The following is a 19,554-nucleotide window of genomic DNA, read 5'->3' on the forward strand; positions in this document are numbered from 1 at the left end:
CTCTGCAAACTTTGAGCAGCTTGACCAATCTCACACAACTTTGCTGCCTAGCTTGCCCTTGAAGTCTTTCTTTTCCTGGGTTGGTTTGGGGTTTTTTTTGCAGGGGGTGGGGAGGGGCAGGGGGTGGTTTCGCTGTTGGAGAAGATAAGATGATGAAGATTGCAGGTGTCGATTAAGGTGAAGTCAGAACAACTTCAAAGCAGCTATTTTAAATTAAGTCCATATTAAAAGGAATGCACAGTTCACAGAAGAATTCCAGTTTTACCATTAAACCAACCAGCATTTCCAATCCACTGCCGTGTCCTCTTTACCTTCGTGCAATGCATTCCTATTGAATCCTGCAGTTGCTTGATCCGACTCCCCTATCCCAGCAGGGAGGCTACTGCAGGCCCGGGAAGGTCAGGCAGAACGTCACCTTGGTTCCTGCTGTGCAGCTGCTCGCCGTTACCAGTTTCGCAGGGTGCTGGTCAAGGTCCCTGGGCATCCCCTGGCACTTGTCTCCACGCGGCTCTCTGGTCTCCAAGATCTTCCGCCACTTCCAGGATACTTCCTCCAGCCAGGATCTTCACCTTTTCCTTCCTGGGTCCCTTTCTTCTCTTCAAGATCCCTTCTTCTTTCTGGGAACCCTTCTTTTTGCCACCACCTCTTCTTTCTGGAACCCCACGCCCCCCGTTTTCCCAATCTAAGTTGTCTATGTGAGCAGTACGATGCCTGATCAGCCTCCGAATTAAGGCTTCTGGCTCCTAGCTCTTTAGTAACTGTAGGATTCGGGACACGCTGGCTGCGTGTAGCAAGAAGCAGGCTTCTGCTTGACAGCTCAGAATTCAGTTTCAGACATTCACACGCACAGACCTTGCCACACACGTGCACCCCGTCACGTCTTGCCTGGTAACCTTCACAGTTTGAGCCAGTTTTTTGTCTACGGCCGGGCTTCAGACCCAGGGCATGGCCACAGAAGCGCATTCCCCCCGTCAGTCTGTGAGCTGAGCAAGGGAGAGTCAATACTTGTCTGGTGAGCCTCATACCCAGGCAATGTGGGCGACCCCTCTCCTGCGACAGCCCTGGCAAAAGCCACAGCAGGGTGCTCCCTTGCCTCTGCCTAGGTCACCGGGGTTCCCCTGCCTGCCATTGCTCCTTTGTCCTCCTCTGTGTTTGTGGAGATGAACCTTTAACCACACAACCTAACACCTACAACGCCGGGAAAAAGAGAGGCTGCAGAGGGTCCAGCGGGGAAGGTCGCCGATGTAAAATGCTCTTTGTGAGAGGCAGCACACCCAGCTCACCTCCTTGCTCCTGAGCTGCTCTATCGGAAGCACTGCGTGCAGGACGCTCTGCTCAACAGGCTGTGTCTGTCTCTGACTGCCTTGTCCTTGCTGCAGCACCGTGTGCTGGGGGAACGCCACGGAGAGCAAGGAGGACGCTCTTTCCCCAGGAGCAACGGAGGGTGCTCAGCTGAGTGCTGCTGCAGGGGCCAAAGTGGGGCAGGCAGGCAGGCAGGGGAAGGCAGGAACGAGGGAGCTGGGAGGAACCGGCCAGTCTGGGAGATGCCCGAGAGGCTCGAGAACCCTGTAAGCACAGGACGAGCTCACAGGAGGTTCAACGTGAGGCCCTGTGCTTAACCATGCCCTCCAGATCTGGACCTTCTCTGCTTCCCGAGTTACCGTGCAGTTTAACAGCCTGGTGCAGAGATCCTGACTGGGAGATCACTGTACCTCCAGGAGTTAGGGATCCACCTAACAGTTAACCTGAGCGGGTGCAGGTCTGTGCTGCGCTGTACCTACAGCATGGCCTTCAGGCTGTGTCCCTACACATGCCCCTTGGCCGCAGGATAAACGGAGCTGGTTGACTGTGACAGAGGAGCCTCCAGGCAGCTCCTGCTTGGTACCAGCGATTACGCCACCTGCGCGGCCCTGCCGTTATCTAAAGTGCAGCAAGAAGTCCGCGCGTGAACATCCTTTACGCATGGAGTTGTTTTCTTCTAAGAAAAGTTGTACGACACCGTGAATGACCAAAAAGGAGGAACTTCTCCACAGGCAGGATCTGTACAGTGTGCCAAGGGAAAATCCGTCTGGGGTCTGCCCAATGCTGCATGAACGCAGGGTCCCCAGCATCTGAAGGGACCTAAGATTTACTTGCTACCTAGATGCCTCTTCTTGCTGCCTGTATGCCTTCTTCCTGGCTACGTCGCCTCCCAAGAGCTTGCCCACCCCCAGCCTACTGGGGAGGGGGGGAATGGTAGAGAGACAGCCCTGATGCTGTGCCAGCACTGCTCAGCCATGGCCAAAACACTGCTGTGTTATCAACAGCTTTCTAGCTACCAGTACAGAGCACAGCACCACGAGGGCTGCTGTGGGGTAAAGGAACTCCAACTCAGCCAGACCCAACAGAGAAGGAAAGTGGAGGAACAACAGAGGGGGCAGCCCAGGGACACAGAGCCCCAGGTCTCATCCGGCCGCTCCTGTGACCATACGGTGTATTCAAAATCAAATACCTGAAGTGCTTCCTTAGACGCAGTTTACAGCCAGGGGACAAGAAGGTGGCAGTTCTGCATTTTGCAGCTCCCAGGCTGATGGTAGAGCCAAAGCAAAAAAAAAAAACAAACAACAAAAACCAAACCAACCAAGAGAGGTAAGACTGGAGGCAAGGGGGCAAATGCTTTTCTTTCACCTTAGGCCAACTGCTCGGACGCTCTCTATGCTGCCCTGCCACAGAGGGCATCCCTCTCGTACCAGTAAGAGACATAAGAGCGAATTAAAGCCAGGACCCCAAACCAGACCAAAAACCCGGTCATGATGAAGAAGAAAGTGGAGAATGCATCAAACATAACAGAAAATGATTTTGGACATTCCCAGTTTACATTTGGAAAAAAGAGAGAAAAAAAAAGAGGAGGAATTAGGTATTAAAAGAAGAGCACTGAATGATAAAGCAGTAGCAGTCCCTCTACCACTACAAACCCACACCCCCACACGCACGTACGCACACAGACTTAACACCACCAAACTCCCATTGACTGTGATGTTCACCTCAGCTTGCTGGTCTAGAGATACTGAATGCCTGAAGCACACCAAGGAGAACTGAAAACATCTGCATGGCTTTAATGGGAATCCTCCAACTGAAACAAAGCGCTTTCTCCCTCTGTCTGCGTTGGCACATCCCCGAGTCACGCTCTCACTCCTCTCCTTCAAAGTCAAGATTCCTAAACGTGAAAAGCGGGAGTGGGGAATGGCGAAGGGAAGAGAAAAAGAGGGAGAGCATCATCAGTGGAAGACCTGCCAGCTGCTGCTGATTCAGCCCTGTTCGGGGGACCACCCCAGCAGAGAGGAGCTGGTTTGCGTGCCACGGTCCTCACTGCCTGTTCCCAGGGACAGGCCGTTTGCTCAGCCTTGCCGGCCAAAGCCTGGGAGAAGCGTAGGCGTGTGCCGTCGCTTGCAGAGGAGCACGGACACGTTCACGTGCAATCCTTTACCTTCTTCCTCCCTGGATTCAAAGGGTTTCTGTCTTCAAAGTGAGAGCCTTCCGTACGGTCGTTTGTGACATTTCATCCAGGATAATAATCTCAGAAGGATCAGTCCTGCAATAAATATTTCACATAGCAATCCGTGATTATGGGAACTGATGCCACCAAGGGCATTAGCATCAGCAAGAGGAACAGCGGAGCCCCGAGAATCAAAGCTCCGCATAAGTGTGGGAGGTTTTGCTGGATGAGGAGTTTTGGGAGGCAAGCCGGGGAGCCGCAGAGCAACAGCTCTGTGCAAAGGCTCTCGCTGGGGTCTAGCCCCGGTCCGGGTTCCTAAGCCACTGCTGGTACAGATCACGCCTGCAACTCCGCATGTGTAAGTATGAGGATCTCCAGCTACCGTAAAGGCACTGATGATGCAAGGTTTGGGGGTCAAACGCGAGTGCTGCAGCCGCTCTGCTTGGGGTGGCTTGCCCTGCGATCACCTCCTGCAGCCCTGCCCCCGAATTTGATTTTCCCACCAAGCTGCCTGCTGGTTTCTGTGGAATGCCCCACCAAGAGGCAAGTGGAGAAAACTCTGCCAAACACCTTCAAGCTAATCTTGCCGGGGGTCCTGGCGCTTGCTGGGGCTTTACCTGTCACTGCCTTGCTTTGGGATATCCACGTCGCTCGTCTTCCCCACGTTCAGCTGAACTGAACTTGCAGCAGCAGCAGCTTCCACCACCCTCCTGGACTCCTGATGTAAAAAAGGGACAAATCACGTTCTCTGTCTTTGGTCAAAGTGGAGATAAGCTGAATGCCCAGCACAAACTTAGCAGTCTGCCCTCCCCTTCTGCCCCTTGGCAGCTATAGGTATTAGTGCAGCAGGGGAGAAACCGTTCACTCCAAAGATTTCGGGGCAGGGGGATTGTGTGTTCAAAACACGATTATGAGCAAATCTTGCCAGCAGCAGCAGCAGCATCTAATAATAATCATCATAATGATAATGACCTTTGTGAAAAACGACTCGTTTTAAAAATTACACCTGTATTCAAGTGTTCAGCTCACTGCTACTTGAGGAAACAAAGGTTACAACGTGGGACCCAGCCTATTGGGATCTATTTCGACTGAGTGCTGATCTTCCCCCAACGTTTCCAGACAAGCTGAAAGAGAAACAGGCAATCTCACAGCCCGACGGAGATGTCCAGCCCCGAGGACCCAGCAAGCCTTACCTCTTCTTCTTCTCCAGCTTCATTTCTGGCATCGTCCAACTTCTTCTTCCTTTCTGGCATAAGGTCATCCAGAAAGCTGAGCTCTCGCTTTGAGAAGCAGAAATCCATCGCTTTCCGGGCAAAGACGAGAGCCAAAACCTTCGCGAGTAAGAGGGAAGATGCGGTGAGCTCAGAGACGATGCCACCTCTCACTCCAACGCTGCAAACACCCCGCTGCCGAGCGGCGGCAGCTCTTACCATCATGGGAAAGATGATGGCGGCACGGGACACCTTGATGGTCCAGAGCAGGACGAGGCAGGTCAGCTGGATCACCGTGAACAAATGCACCTTTCGCAAGGGCACGTGCCGCAGGTAGATGAAATCCGGCTGGTGTTTCGCCGGCATCCAAAACAGCTTCAAGCGATCAAAGAACTGCAAAACAAAAGGGAGAGGTTGCCACCTTGGGACTGCGGCAAGGTTCTGGCCCTCTCGAGACGGGGAGGCAGTTTGCAGCATCTCGCTTGCCGTCAGAAATCCTGGATCCCACCGCGTTCCTCCTGGGAGCAGCACCCATTTTCCCTTTGCTCCATCTATCAACCGGCTTGCCCCCGAGAGCTGCCCACCAAACGGCAACTATTCCATGCCATTCCATTAGTAGCATTTCTCGGCCCACTGAATCCCCCAAGCGAGGATTTCCACCAGTGGTAGAAACTGCCTTCCCTTTGCACTGAATTCCCCCGCTTTCACGTAACCAAACACTGACCTGCCCTAAACCCTGAAACAGAGAGCGCTGAACTTGCCTGGTCCTCCCAGCCCTATATACCTCCTGTGCCTCCACCAATCTTTTGCTTACACAAGAGACTTTCATTGCTTGCTCTGCGAGAAGTTTTTCCCATGCCACTGCTTTTTTTCCCTGCTGCTACGGAGACAAAATACCAGGGAGCCGACACGCTGCACGCTGTAAAAGAGTCCGTACCTGAATTCCTCTGAGCGACGACACACCCATGTAGAGAAAGACGCCATAAAGCACAGGCATTGGTATAAACTGGGGGGGGAGAAAGAAAAAAAAAAAAGAATGCAATCGTTTCTTTTTCTATATTGCATTTTCAGTATTACCACCCTCTTCCACAGGCACTGCCTAAAATTGCTTGAAGCTTTCCAGCTTCCATTCAGGCTTAGAGATGGGTCAGATTTTAACCATTAAAGATTTTGTGCGCACGAGTGAGCTAAGGCTCTGCTTTAGGCTGAACTTTGGAGTTACCTCTCCTCAGAATAATCCTGTTTTCCAGAAAGCTTGGAGGAAAATAGGCAATTTCACCCGTGCTGCCCTATGCCGCAGTCCGTGGCAGCAGAAAAACACTTCTGCCTATTCTTGGGGCAACAGGCAAAGGCCACATGCCTCCTTTTAGCCTAGAGACGAGATTACTTTGTGGGAGGAACGTGCAAGGAAGCCCACGGGGATGACCTCAGTGTGTTTAGCTCCTGGGAATGGCTGCTCCGGGGCATTTGGGCAGCAAATTGCAGCCAGTAAAGGGCTGCCTGTTTGAAAGAGAGCAGATGTGCTGGTCTGAATATGCTCAACTGTAACCCATAAACATGGGCGGGCCTGAAAGACACCCGAAAATTCAAGCAGTTGCGTTGCTCGCTCGCCTCGAGCACACCAAACGGGGGCCTGAAGGGCTGCAAAGCCTAACCGAGGCTGGTTCCCACCGTGGGTCGAGCCCCAAGGGTTGGGATCACCTCCTCCTCCTCCGCTCCACAACTAACTCCTCAGGCCTGCAGAGAGGGGACTGGTTTTCTGTAACCTCCAACAAGCTCGCGGTTGTTGGGTGGTTTGCATTTTCCTCTCACCTTTAACACGGAAGTGAAGAAGACGGAGCAGCCCATGAGCACAAAGATCAGCAAGCCAGTGACTCTCTGCTCTCGTATCCCCAGAAACTTGGGTTGTTCTCCTGGAGCTGAGCAGTCAGACTCTACTTTGAGGCTATTCACGTGGGTGATGGACAGGACGGTCGCAGCCACAAACCAGGGCAGCCCCATCACAGAGCACACCCCGAGCATCACGGCCACCACAAAAAGGTCCAGGTGGTACCCGCATCCTTTCTGCAGGCAGGAAAACAAGAAACAGAGCATCCCATAGCACAAGAGCAAGGAGAACGTCGCAAGGCAGACTCAAACCCGGCTCGAGCACAAGTCAACTTCTTCAGAATTTAAAACAAGAAATGGAAACAAGTAAGGGTGTATGCAAGCTTTGCACACGCACCTGGCATGAAAATCGGGCAGGAGTTCAGATGCAAGGGATATGGGGAGCTTGTGCGATACATACTTCTCCAAAAAAAAAAAAAAAAAGCCACCCCACAACCCAAAACCACCAAACCATTTTTTTCACTCACAAAGAAAATTCTACCACTTGCAAGGAAGGCGTGACTCTGAGTTATCCCTGGCAGCGCATCAAAACAATTCATTCCCCGCACCTGCTGCTGCTGCCATTTTAAAACAAAAAGGCGCTTCTATATTGCTCCAAGATTAATTTGCTCCTCCAAAAGGTTGCTCATCTGAACTGCCCTGTCACTTGCTCCCTGCATCATCGTTAATCCAGGAGAGCATCCTGCCACGCAGCCTGGCCTTGTCCCAAACCAATGCCTTCAGAAAGCATCGGGAATAAGAGCTTCTCCCCAGACCTGCAGCCCAGAAGGGGCTGGGGCTGGCGTCATCTCTCGCAGGCCCTTACCTTCAGCTTGTGCTCCTTCCTGTTCACAATAACGGCACTGATCTGCTGGTCCATGAATATCAAGATGGTGCAGAGCAGAGCTGGGACGAGCGCAGCCAACACCGTCCACCAAGGGTTGGGTCCTATGGGGTTGATGAACCACCCGCGGTCGTCTCTGGTAGGCTGCAACAAAGCCCACACGTCAGCATCGTCTCCCAGCCCAGGCACTCCACTGGCTTTCATTTTCCCCTCCCTCCCTGTGTCAGAGCACCTCCCAGCCCTGGCTTCACGTCCCCCTCTCCCGTGGGCTTCAGCAGTGCCGGTGTCCTCTTTGCAAGCACCTCTAGATACTTCTCCTGTAGGTATCTAGTTTTGGGGCCATCTTCTCGGTTCCAGGAGGAAGCAAGGCACTTGGAGGTGGAAGAGGAGATGCTCACACCCCCAGCATCTCCTCCAGACTCAGCCCTGCCCTGCCCCGGCATCACCTTGTGGCACCCCCACGTGCCAAAACACCCCAGTACCTTGAACGCATGGGGGACCTGGAGCTTCGGCGATGGGATCCCAGCCACAAAGTCAAGGAGCACCATGATGACGATGGTGAGGAAGACAGCAAAGTCGCTCACTGTGGACCGTACCTGGGGCAAGAAACCAGAGGTGAAAGGGGCATGGCAAACAGGGCCGTAACGTGAGATGCCAGAGTTGCAGACATCCACAACGTTAGGCTGGTTAACCAAATCCCACCACCCCTCTGAGCACATGCAGCCTGATCCCTTGCTTAGATACTGTTGCTGTGTTTGTCCCTGTGACATCTGGTGTCAGACAATAAAAAAAGCTTAATTAGGTGGACAAGGGTTGGTTTAAGTCAAAACCTAAAAATAATAATAATAATATTAAAAATAAGAAAACAGATGTCTGCCACTACAGCTACACTCACAGCTACAATGGCAACAAGGCACTGAGGCATCCTTTAGTCCTCAAAAGGAAGCTCCTCATTCGAATCTACTTTCCGCTCGAGCACATAATGCGCAGAAGGTAAGGAAAAAAAAACCAAAACCCCAACCCCCAAAACTTTGGGAAACCTGACTTCCTACTACCTGAGGAGGAAAAATAAAAATAAAAAAAAAAAAAAAAAATCTTCAATCTGGGGCAGGTCACGAGGCAGGTGGGAAATGCTACGATGATTTTGCACTCATGGAAATGAGTGCGGGACGTCCAAGCTCTTGGAGAGCTTGGCCTGCAAGGCCAACGTTTCCCAGCTTGACCAAGGCGGGGCAAATACTGCTTAGTGCTCCAGGAAAGCCATTTTGGGAAACGAGTGTGGAGATGGATGCTGGCCACCATCTTCTACTTACTCTGGTTGGAAAGTAGCGGCTGGTTTTAAACTTCTTCAAGAAGCCTGACAGGGCAAAGGTGGCGAAGAAGAGGATGCAGCACCAGAGGAACACGTCAGGCGTGTAGGGGCCGTCGCGTCCACAGGCAGGTCCTTGAAACTCCCCACGCAAATACCGACATTCCTGGAGAGACAGAGCGTCAGGACACAAAGGCAGTGCACGTGCGGCAGGGAAACCTCGCATAGCTAGGGGGTTTTGAGGACCTCGGTCCAAGATCCACGACCCTGTAACTGCTCCTGCCAATGGAGATTTATATTTAATGAGCAGCAGCAGCTGAACAAGTGACACATCGAACTACAGAGCGGAGAAATGAGACGTGAGGGGACGCCATACCACACACCCTCGGCACATCCTCTGCCTGCCATTCGAGCAATCGTGGCTAAAGAAGACACCAGAGGGGAAGGAAACACTGGAAACTCTTGGGGATAGAGAGAGAGGCAAGAGGGAAGGAGGGCTAAAGACAACCATGGCAGGAAAGGAGGAGAAGAGACAAATCGTCCCTTCCCAGGGGAGGGCTCGCAGAACCTGGCCAAGAGGGGATGAAGGCCACCGTAAGAGCCTGCCGCCCTAGGCCCGGGCTCTGCTTCCAGCAACAACAGCCTGAGAGGCTGCTCAGACATTTATGCATGGACCTACAGACAGCACTGAATGAGAAAGCAAGGCCTGGAGTTACTAGGAACCCATTAAGGAGGCCAATTACTACCTTTCAAGCATGAACTTAAGTCCTACAACTTCTACAGTAATCAAACCACCCACTACTTAACCTTCCTCCCAGTCAGAAGTACTGTCCTGCAACAGGCTTGAGGGGGACACTTGCTACCCACAATGCTGGGGACCAGGTAGACTGGGACAAGGTGGACTCTCCTCCCCAGGACCAAGCAGGTTCAAAGCACACGCTAGATCTAAGCAAGGACTTTTCCGAGCAGCACTAGCACAGTTTGAAGCCCATCATTCCCTGAAGGGCTCTGACTTTTGCACCATGCAAATGCCCCCGGACCCCATGGCCGCGGCGCGAGGAAGCAGTGGCTCGGGGCACTTACGGTCACCGTGAGGTTTTCCCAGGCTATGCCAGACACGTTGATCTTGTTGCTCGCCCAGAAACGCAGCGTTTCGTTGCTGGGATGGGTCGGTGCCTCACACTTACAGCTGGCAGGAGAGAAGCCAAGACGGGGGGGGTAAGGGAAAGGCGATGGAGGTGCAGCCCGGAGCTCCTGCCAAGGGGCAGCATCTTTCTCAGGGGGAAAAAAAACCCACTAGTAGCTGGTGAGGAAGTCCAGCTTGCTGTGCATGTGCACAGGGTAGGTGTCTCGCAGGTGACTCAGCTTCTCCAGAGCCTCGTAGATGAAGATGATGCAGATGAGGGAGGCAAAGGCTTCTTCCGTGAAGCGGGTGACGTAGCACACCAAACAGCTGGCGTCGGTGGCCACCAGCACTATGCACAAGAAGGCGGTCCACAGCCCAATGCACGCCCGCAGAGACAGATAGGAGAGCGCGTACTCCCTGCGAAAGCAAAATGAAACAAAGGCTGGAAAGGCCAGCAAGAGGCCCTGAGCCATGCCTGCCTTCGGGGAAAGCGGGGAGCAATTTTGGAGCGTGTCAAGGCTGCGGATGGGAAATGCCGTTTCCATGTACTACCACAGAGAGCCTCGGGGCTGTGGTGTAGGGTGTAGACCCACAGGAGGAGAGGCCAATTACTTAGTTACCACTGCTGAACAAGGATCTTGTGTTAACACCTTGGAGGCTGCTCGAGGTCAGGTCCCTCTTGGGCCAGGTGGTGTTCTCCCACATCACCCTGACGCCCTAACACTGAAACCAGCTGGGTGTGCACCCAGTCACCTGCTGCCAGCAAGCTGGGGCTTAATAATAAACCTTATGGCAATATAAGGGTGGTTTATCTCCCATCAAAGCCATCGCAACAAAAGGACTGTCACTAAAATCTAGCAACTACCCCTAAGAAAAAGAAAAGAAAAGAAAAGAAAAGCATCTTTTCTCCATCACTGCCCCCTTCTGAAGGCTCTCGCAGCACCCAGCTGCGGCAGCCAGCCTTACTTGCAGAATTTGTAGAGGATCTTCTCGAACACGAGCACGGGTCCCGTGCTGCCGAGGATGGTGAGAGGTTGGCCGGCAAAGAGGCAATACACCACGCCGGCCATGGACGCGCCCAGCAGCGACTCCATGGCACTCTGTCCGGGGAAGAGAGGCAGCCGTGAGTAAATAAATCGTTAGGGAGAAACAACAACCAAAGCCCATTCACTGCAGCAAGGACTTTGGCCTGAGTTTGATCCTCCCCCATGGCCCCCAACAGAGAGAGGTGCTCACTATGTGGCCATTGGTCGCCTCCCCCAGCAGTCCCCCGAAGGTGATGACAGGGGACATGCAGGCACAGTAGAGGAAGAGGAAGGACGCCAGGCACTGCAGGCTCAGACCATCCCGGAAGTCGCTCCAGAACCACGGGGCTTTCCGCTTCACGTCCAGGGTCAAACCTCCAAAGAGCCTGCAGGAAGGAAAAAGAAGAGAGTCTGTTCTCTTGGAGGAACACGCTGACTTTGCTTTGCTGCAGAAGGGCAATCACAAGCACAGAGCAACTTCCGTGGCTAAAAAGAAGCACTCTCCTTCATCCCAAATCAAGGAAACCTGCGTGCAATGGTGATGGCTGGGGCTGAGCCCAGCTGCCCAGATCTCCCCCCTGCCCAGCCCAGGGGACCAAGCTGGTCATGTGGAGCCCCTTCACTGAACCAGCTAACCCCAAAGACCTGCTAGAAGGGAAGGTGCATGCTCAGATTTGAGGGGCAAACAGAAAAAAAACACCCAAACTATTAAAGCTCCCACCTTCCCGTCCGCTGCAGTTCAGGGCCACAGTGTTTCTCCAGCGTGCTGTGAGAAGCACCGTCATCAAGAGCTCCTGGCGTCTTCCTTTTTTCCTGTTAAAACGGAAGTAAGATAAAGCTATGGACTTGCAACCACTGGCTCGTTTTGCTTCTGGTCTGGCTCTGTGACTGTGTCAGAGCAGGACCTTGTGAATTTGGGCCCCTGAACAGCATCCCCAGCTGTCCTGCCCGTCCCCCTCGCGCCTCCCGCCGACGCGTCACCCACCTGCGAAGGGACGTTTTTCGGGGGCTCGATTCGGATCGATGGATCCCACTCTCCTGGCGGCAAGACCGTGACCTGATCCAGAAACTCGTCGATGCCAGCCACCAGGTCAGCCCCGTTCTTGGCTTTATAGGCAACGTCACGGAAAACCTGCCAATAGAAGACGACCTGGTGAGAGGACAACCCAGCTCGGATGTCCTAACCAGTGCAATAAACTCTTGCCTAAACGCAAGGCTTTTTCCCCAAAATTTCCTGCTGGAAAGGGCAGGAAATATTCCCCCAAAAGGAAAAAATCTGTGCATCATGGCATTTGTAATCGTCTCCCCCACGAGGCCCCTGTCCCCCATGGCACACCATACCCTTCTGCTTAAAGAGCAAGAGAAGTTTTACTGGCCCTGGCAATGCCACCACTGGGGACAGCGTGCTGGGGACCCCGGCGAGAAGGATGAGGTGCAGGATGCACCCCGGGTGGGATTTCAGCCTCCAGGATGTGGCGTGATGCAAATCTGCGTGTTTGCTTTGGGGTGAGAAAGAGGGCTGGGCTGTTTGGAGAGCTGCGGGCAGCTGGGACAGCAAATCCTCTTCCTCACTACTTCAGAGACAGGGAGAGCTGAAGAAAGGCAAAAATGACCCGGAGCTATCTCATCTTGTCGCACCTCATCCGTCATGATAGTGGCCATGGACCTGCCGATCTCATGGTACTGATGGGCTTTTCCTTCTGGCCCAAGCAAAACAAACAGGAACCTGGGCAGGAAAAACAAAATGAGAGAGAGAAGAAGGTGTCCTTGCTCCGAGAGCACCCAAGGAAAGCCCTGGCAGCTCCCAGCCCAGAGCGTGGCTCAAGACGGGACACGTAGGCTCAGCGACGCCGCGATGAATTTGAAATTCTTCCAAGCCGACGGCAAATTTAATTTGGGGGCCAACTTTCATTACAATTGGCCGATGGGTTTAAAAGCTACAGCAGGGAATGGAGAAACGAAGGCGAGGAGATGTGGGTGGGGGAAACGTGCTTGCTCCCCCTCCCACTCGCCTTGTTCCCTTGGGACACCAAACTGATGCCTGCAACTTGATCTTTGGTTGGGTGTCTTTTTTACGGAAAAAAATTTGCGCGTCTCATTCGCACCTTGTTGGGATGGGAACTTCTGTCATGCCTGAGAGGAGGACAGCCGGGCTCAGGCGGACAAATGCCACGATGGGCTGGTGAAGGAAATCCAGCTCTCCTACCAGCACGTTGGATGCTTCAGCCCCGGTGGGAATTTTCTTCATGAAGTGCAGCTCCGCCTGGGCACGACAAGCGATTTTCAGGCAATTACCCCAACAGCAAAGCCCACAGCGCTCTGCAGCACACTCTGCAGCCAAGTTTGCAAGAGCAAAGCCGGCCCTAAAGGCGTAAGAAAGCTGCGAGTGTCTCACCTTGCTTAAATCCATTGCTCTGCTCTCAGGGTTCACCCCATCTTTAGCTTCCGCAGCGGTGGGAGAAGGACAAGGGGTGATTGTTTGGGCTGGTAGGAAGAAGAAAGACACTCAGAAAGATGGGCAAGGAGCAACTGGGACGCTTCTCCTTTGCCCGGACAAGTCTAATGGGGCCACAGCCCTGCAGAAACCCTCACCTGGCTTGTAGAGGAGGTGCAGGTCTGACTGCCTCTTGCTCACGTCAGCAAACGAGCAGACAGCGGGGAGAAGGTTGGTTGTCTTCTCGTTCTGATGGTGGTGCTTCCTCAAAAGGACTTCTCGAACCTGCGCCCGCATGTGCTCGTCAAACTCCGTGGACTGTTCTTGCTGGGCCAGGATCATATCTGAGGATGGCAAAGGGAAACGAAGCCGTCAGAGCAGAAACCCCAACAAGTCCCGACCCCCAAAGCCCCCAGGGAAGGCTGTGCCACACAGGCTGCACCCTAATGCCGGCTCAGCCTTGCACAGCAAGGCCTTTTAACAATGTTCAGCCTTTGCAGCGAAAACGAGAATTTTCTTTTGCTAAGAAACATCATCCAAGTGCTTATTCATCATTCCGCTAAGATAAATATTGCCCATTCTAAATAACGCAATTTTCTTGCCCGACCTGGCCTTTCTGACTCTACACGTTTACCCAAATTATAAGCAATCTAGAGCACAGACGTTCCCAGAGTTTCCCGTGCTGATCGAGTGCAATTTGCCGAGCCCAGGGAGAAACGTGCTAAGAACGGCTCCGACTTCTCCAGCCCTTGAAAGGGCTGAATGGAGACCTGCCGCCAGCCAAAGATAACTTCTCCAAAGCGGCTTTTGCAATTAACTTCAAGTATCTTCCCCACAGGAATACACTGCTTGGTCATCGCCAGATAACCTCTGCCTTAAAACTCTTCAATGCTGGATGTTAAGGCAAAAGTAAGAAAAAGAATGCGAGGAAACAGCTTGTAAGAAATCGTTCCCTTAAGGAGGTTCAGCTCTTACGCGGACTCCGTATTTCTAAGAGCAGCCTGCTAAGCCCTGACACACGCTCCTTTTTGGCTGCAGAACATTCTCTAGTGGCTTCTCCAACCCCACAAACTGCTTTCAAAAGGACCCCGTATGGGAAGAAAAAAACGGTGCGACTGTTGCACGCCCAGTCTACATCCAAAAACAGCTCATGAGAAAAACACAGTGGGACTTCTGGAAAAGGACGTGCCATTAGGGCAGGGTCTGATGTGGGAGTGAAGAGCTGAGCTCGGCCGTTCCCGGAGGGATGCAGTGCCCACGGTACCTGCAATCTCTTCGATGCTGTTGGCACAAATGTCCAGCAGCACCGACCCGTTGCTGATGCAGCTCCTCAGCTCGGAGAGGCTGTGCAAGGACAGCGTGCCAACGTAGGGCTTGCTCCAGCGCTCGCCGCCATCTTCCACGTCCTCCTCAAACTTCAGCCACCTGTGGACATCGGGTGCGATCAGCCCCATTGCAAGAAAACAGCCCCAGCTCTGCAACCCCTTTGACAGAGCCACGGGGTGGCAAGAGGAGAAGGCTCCTCGTGCCGCCACCTGCAGCTGCAAAAGCTTCGCGTCCTGGAGGGGAGAAAGCAGAGCCCACGGGCGCTGCCGGTGCGGGGACTCCTCTCCCACCGCAGCCAAGCAGCAGGGATTTACCTTGCCGTTTCCTTCCACTCGGCATCTCGGCCCTCTTTTACACAGATCTCATCCAGCTCGGAGAACAAGTGGTGAGGGACATGCTGCTCGTCCTCCTTGGTCCTGAGAATGAACTGCACCCGCTGGGACGGGGAGCCTGGGGGCAGAAGGCAAAGACCCATCCCGTTACCGCGCCTCAACACAGCTCATCACGCTCACGTGCAAAGTGGCCATCAGCACCAGTGCAGCCATAAACACTGGGCTGGCCCCTCTCCTCTGCGTCTGTCTGGGCTTGCACAGAGCCATGGAGAAGGAGAAGCATCTAGTCCACCTCTGCATAAGGATGGGCTGCTTTCCTTCCCCACATTGCCATTTTTAAAGCCAGGATCCCTCTAAGGAAGACGAGCCTACACCCATTAGGCATTTAACTGCATTAAAAAAAAAACCCCAACCAACCAACAAAAAAAAGAAAACTTGGGAAAAAGAGGGTGTTGCTCAATAAGGCCACTTTCCCTCGGAAGAACAGCAACTCACTCAAACTAGCCACGGGGACCTGCTCGCAGAAGGCCCCAGCGCCCACGTTGCCCCCAGGAGTTTAGCGAATGCCGCGGTGGGACTTACAGTGGTAGCCCTGCTCCGTCGGGGCAGAGTCCTTCTCCCGTTCCCCTTCCCGATGCTTCTGGCTGTGGCGTCGGTGATGCCGGTGGCTCTGCCTAACCAGTGGCATCCACGCGCCCACGTACAGGGTCCGGTGGCCTGCGAAAAGCGAAAAAGCGGCGTGTTTTGCAGCACTCTCGGCATTGCAGCAATGGTTGAGGTGGCCGGTGCCTTGCTAAGCCACGGTTAAATCCCAGGAGCAACACCACCTTCCCTTAATCTTATTTTCACCGGACCTCCTTTTTTGCAAGCCTATTTTACTCGAGCTTTGCAACAACACAGCAACAACAAGCGTTGGCTCCGCCTCATCTAAAAGTGCCCTGAAAGTATCGGACCTCTTCTCAAATTCCAGCTTCGGCTGGACAACACTCAGACTTGCTCATTAAGCAGCAACACAAGCTAATTATTGTCAAAATCTCTGTATGGCACGAGGCGACAAGAGACGGTCAAATCAGTCCCATCGTAATGAACTCCAGAACAAAAAAAGAAAATCACAGCCCCGCGTCTGCAGCCCTGAAATGATTCTCCTGACCTCTCCAAGCCAGGAGCAGCCTCTGCGAGAAAAAAAGCCGTCAATTATCGAGCCCCGTGGCTACAACTCACACCGTGGCCTCCCGGGGGCCTTTTTCCCTCCGTTTAAAAAGCCGTAATAGTAAAAAAACCTGACAATAACTGTGCTGCTTTATTGAGAAGCGCGGCACGTTTTGCTGCACGTGATGCGACACCCAACAAGGCACACTGGAGAGACTTTGTGCAATGGGAAAACGCGCTGGGCTGGTGGCTCCTCTACCAGGATCTCAGCAGAGACTCACCTTCCAACTCCTCCTTCTCATAGCAAATACTGACAGCGTTGCTCCTTCTTCCCCGGTCGATCACTGCCTCCTCGTCATGTCTCTGTTTAGCAACGACAAGAAGGGAAAAGTTGGGGCTGGGGGTGGAGAGCTCCCTTACGTCCTCCCAGCCATCATCCAGCCCTGCGTCCACGCGAGTCCACGAGCCATCACGCCTCTGCGTGCCTCCTCCTCCTTCAGGCACAGCCCTAAAACCACGGACTTGTAGGAGGTTTTTCTTCCCATACGCAAATAAAACAGCCCATAACATCACCTGTACTGCATACCATGCGAGTCTGGACGTATTTCATACAGCAGGAGAGGGATGACTGTTTCAGACCAAAAAAACCCACCTCCTGCTTTGTTCTTCAGGTTCCTGTCTAAAAAAGCGATTTCCAAACTGGAAAAAATAACCCCAACCCACAAAACTGCACTTTTGAGCCCCGGCCGTGCTACCTGTAACTCTTCCAGAAGTGTCATTTTGTGACCCCCAGTTGGGTTCATCCTCACGTCAGTCACTGGGTTTTGGGGACAACTGAACCTCCAGGTCAGTCAGGGGGCCCGATTCCCCAGGGACTGATGGAGTAGCCCTCACGGGAGGAGCTAAGTGGCACCCAGTGTGCACCAACTCCAGAGACACAATAGGGACCATTATGAAATCACAAGCTATGATGCGGATCCAGGCAGCTACTTAAAGCCACGCACCCCTAGACCCTTCCCGCTTGGAAAACTTAGTGCCTGGGGAGAAGCCAGCTCTGCTTTCAGCAAAAACTCTCCAGAACAGAGAAACTTCCTGCATGAGAGGTGTCAGGCTCAAAAGTGCGCAGAAGGAAAACCCTCCACAGGCTCGTTCGCCCTCCTGAGAAGCAAAGCCCATTAGCAGCAGCATGGTTTCTCTCTTTTTCTTTCTAACAGTAGAGCTGAAGCTCTAGCATCCTGAGGATAACGGGAGGTACAAATACGGTAGGGAAAAAGAACATCTTACTGGATCGATGGGTAGATTCAGAAAAAAACCCTGCTACACAGTAGTTTATCCCGACTGCTAGCTAGAACCGAGAAGACTGTTTTTTCCACCTGCGTCGACAGTTCCGGTGAAACATACTACTCGTCTAGGACGGCTGCATCTGAGGAACGAGAATTAGTTATCTGCAATACAAGGAATAACAATGAGTCATTTTGTGTCATGATATTCATCAGACTGCACAGAGAAACAAGAGACAAATGCATTTGAATAACCATGTCTTGTGTTACGTTTTAACCACTTAACATTCCATGAGAAATACCCCAAGAGCTCAAGAAGAAAGAGCAGAAAGACAGGAGACAGGTGAAAGCCGAGAGCGCCAGCTAGACGGAATGAAAGACCCTCTTCCTTCTCTGAAGCTTCAGCAAGGCTTCCTTCACCTGCTTGTTCCTCCGACTGTAAATGACGGGGTTCAAACTGGGGCTGACGAGACTGCCGAAAAGGGAAAGAACTTTCTCCCTCCCAGAGGAGTTACCGCTCCCGGGCCCCGCGTACATGAAGATGGCGTTTCCATAAAAGACACCCGCCGCGGTCGGGTGGGAGCCACACGTGGACAAGGTTTCGTGCCATCCTGGCGCAGAGCGGATGCGCAGATCGGTGGCCGGGGTGTCCAGGGAGGAAATCAGGATTAAGGCTAAAGGCAAGAGGAAGAAGCACACACAGACAGCAAAGATCAGGACTTTATTGGCAGGAGCGGCAGTGCAGGCCAGCTTTAAGACAGCAACAATTTCACAGGAGAAGTGGACAACCTCGCAGGGGCCACAGAAAGGCAGGTGTAAAGCCAGAGAGGCTTGCAGCGTGCCCAATACGAACGCCAAAGCCCACAAAACCGTGGCAAGGGTGAGGCGCAGCCTCCAGATCACAATGAGGGCATAGCGCAGGGGACGGCAGATTGCCACGTAGCGAACATGAGACATCACGGCCAGCAGCACGCACGCTGTAAGTGCAAAGATTAAATAAAGATGGATCTGTGCCCCACACCCAGCACAGGAGAGGGCTCTGCCTTGTCCAAGGAGGCTCCTTAGCATACGGGGGACATTGCTGGAGGCGTAGCAGATGTCCGCGATGGAGAGGTGGCAGAGGAAGAAGTACACGGGGCTGTGGAGGCAGCAGTCCAGGCAGATAAGCAGAAAGACAAGTGCGTTTCCCATCAGAGTGGCAGAGCAGAGGGCAGAGAAAAGGCCAAAGAGGCAGCGCTGCAGGGCTGGGGTGCTGCAGAACCCCAGGAGGACGAATTCTGTGACAGTCGCTTCATTCTGCACGCTGTGCTGGAGGTGAGGCAGCACAAACTGCGACCACGGAGGTCTGGAAGCAAAGGAGCAAGGAAAAGGAAAGAAAAAGGAGAGTTTTCCTAAGAATGTTGTGTCCTTTACTCTTTACGCTGCAGCTCCCTTCTCCCCGTTCTTCCCTCTGACTCCAGTGAAAGGTGCGTACTACCCTCCCCACGCTGAGCGACGTACATCTGAATTGCAAGCTCCAATCTCTCTGCAAACTTTGAGCAGCTTGACCAATCTCACACAACTTTGCTGCCTAGCTTGCCCTTGAAGTCTTTCTTTTCCTGGGTTGGTTTGGGGTTTTTTTTGCAGGGGGTGGGGAGGGGCAGGGGGTGGTTTTGCTGTTGGAGAAGATAAGATGATGAAGATTGCAGGTGTCGATTAAGGTGAAGTCAGAACAACTTCAAAGCAGCTATTTTAAATTAAGTCCATATTAAAAGGAATGCACAGTTCACAGAAGAATTCCAGTTTTACCATTAAACCAACCAGCATTTCCAATCCACTGCCGTGTCCTCTTTACCTTCGTGCAATGCATTCCTATTGAATCCTGCAGTTGCTTGATCCGACTCCCCTATCCCAGCAGGGAGGCTACTGCAGGCCCGGGAAGGTCAGGCAGAACGTCACCTTGGTTCCTGCTGTGCAGCTGCTCGCCGTTACCAGTTTCGCAGGGTGCTGGTCAAGGTCCCTGGGCATCCCCTGGCACTTGTCTCCACGCGGCTCTCTGGTCTCCAAGATCTTCCGCCACTTCCAGGATACTTCCTCCAGCCAGGATCTTCACCTTTTCCTTCCTGGGTCCCTTTCTTCTCTTCAAGATCCCTTCTTCTTTCTGGGAACCCTTCTTTTTGCCACCACCTCTTCTTTCT

The 19,554-nt window shown here is 53.0% G+C and overlaps 1 protein-coding gene across 1 annotated transcript; it reads right to left on the minus strand.

Moving 5' to 3' along the window:
- Positions 1 to 4,604: 4,604 nt before the first annotated feature.
- LOC138685548 (electroneutral sodium bicarbonate exchanger 1-like) lies at positions 4,605 to 16,013 on the minus strand. The gene is made up of 20 exons (XM_069784719.1): positions 15,519 to 16,013; positions 14,931 to 15,066; positions 14,555 to 14,715; positions 13,449 to 13,634; positions 13,252 to 13,340; positions 12,962 to 13,119; positions 12,495 to 12,582; positions 11,842 to 11,988; positions 11,578 to 11,669; positions 11,068 to 11,242; positions 10,798 to 10,931; positions 10,003 to 10,248; positions 9,789 to 9,894; positions 8,710 to 8,871; positions 7,879 to 7,992; positions 7,379 to 7,540; positions 6,499 to 6,750; positions 5,624 to 5,692; positions 4,906 to 5,079; positions 4,605 to 4,806 (listed from the first exon to the last, which is right to left on the minus strand). Exons 1-20 carry the CDS (start codon positions 15,634 to 15,636, stop codon positions 4,621 to 4,623), a joined length of 2,955 nt encoding a protein of 984 aa, XP_069640820.1. The 5' UTR covers positions 15,637 to 16,013; the 3' UTR covers positions 4,605 to 4,620.
- Between the last annotated feature and the right edge of the window lie 3,541 nt (positions 16,014 to 19,554).

Source organism: Haliaeetus albicilla, chromosome 5 (assembly GCF_947461875.1).
Source record: "Haliaeetus albicilla chromosome 5, bHalAlb1.1, whole genome shotgun sequence".
NCBI lineage: Eukaryota > Metazoa > Chordata > Aves > Accipitriformes > Accipitridae > Haliaeetus > Haliaeetus albicilla.

Bases quoted from the DNA above. Each gene is read 5' to 3' on its own strand.
- LOC138685548 (XM_069784719.1), bottom strand. From the start codon at position 15,636: ATGCCACTGGTTAGGCAGAGCCACCGGCATCACCGACGCCACAGCCAG. The intron at 15,067-15,518 runs GCGGCATTCGCT...TTCTGCCCCCAG, and splicing joins CTACCACTGTAAGTCCCACC to GCTCCCCGTCCCAGCGGGTG. The intron at 10,932-11,067 runs GTGAGCACCTCT...TTCCCCGGACAG, and splicing joins AGGCGACCAATGGCCACATA to AGTGCCATGGAGTCGCTGCT.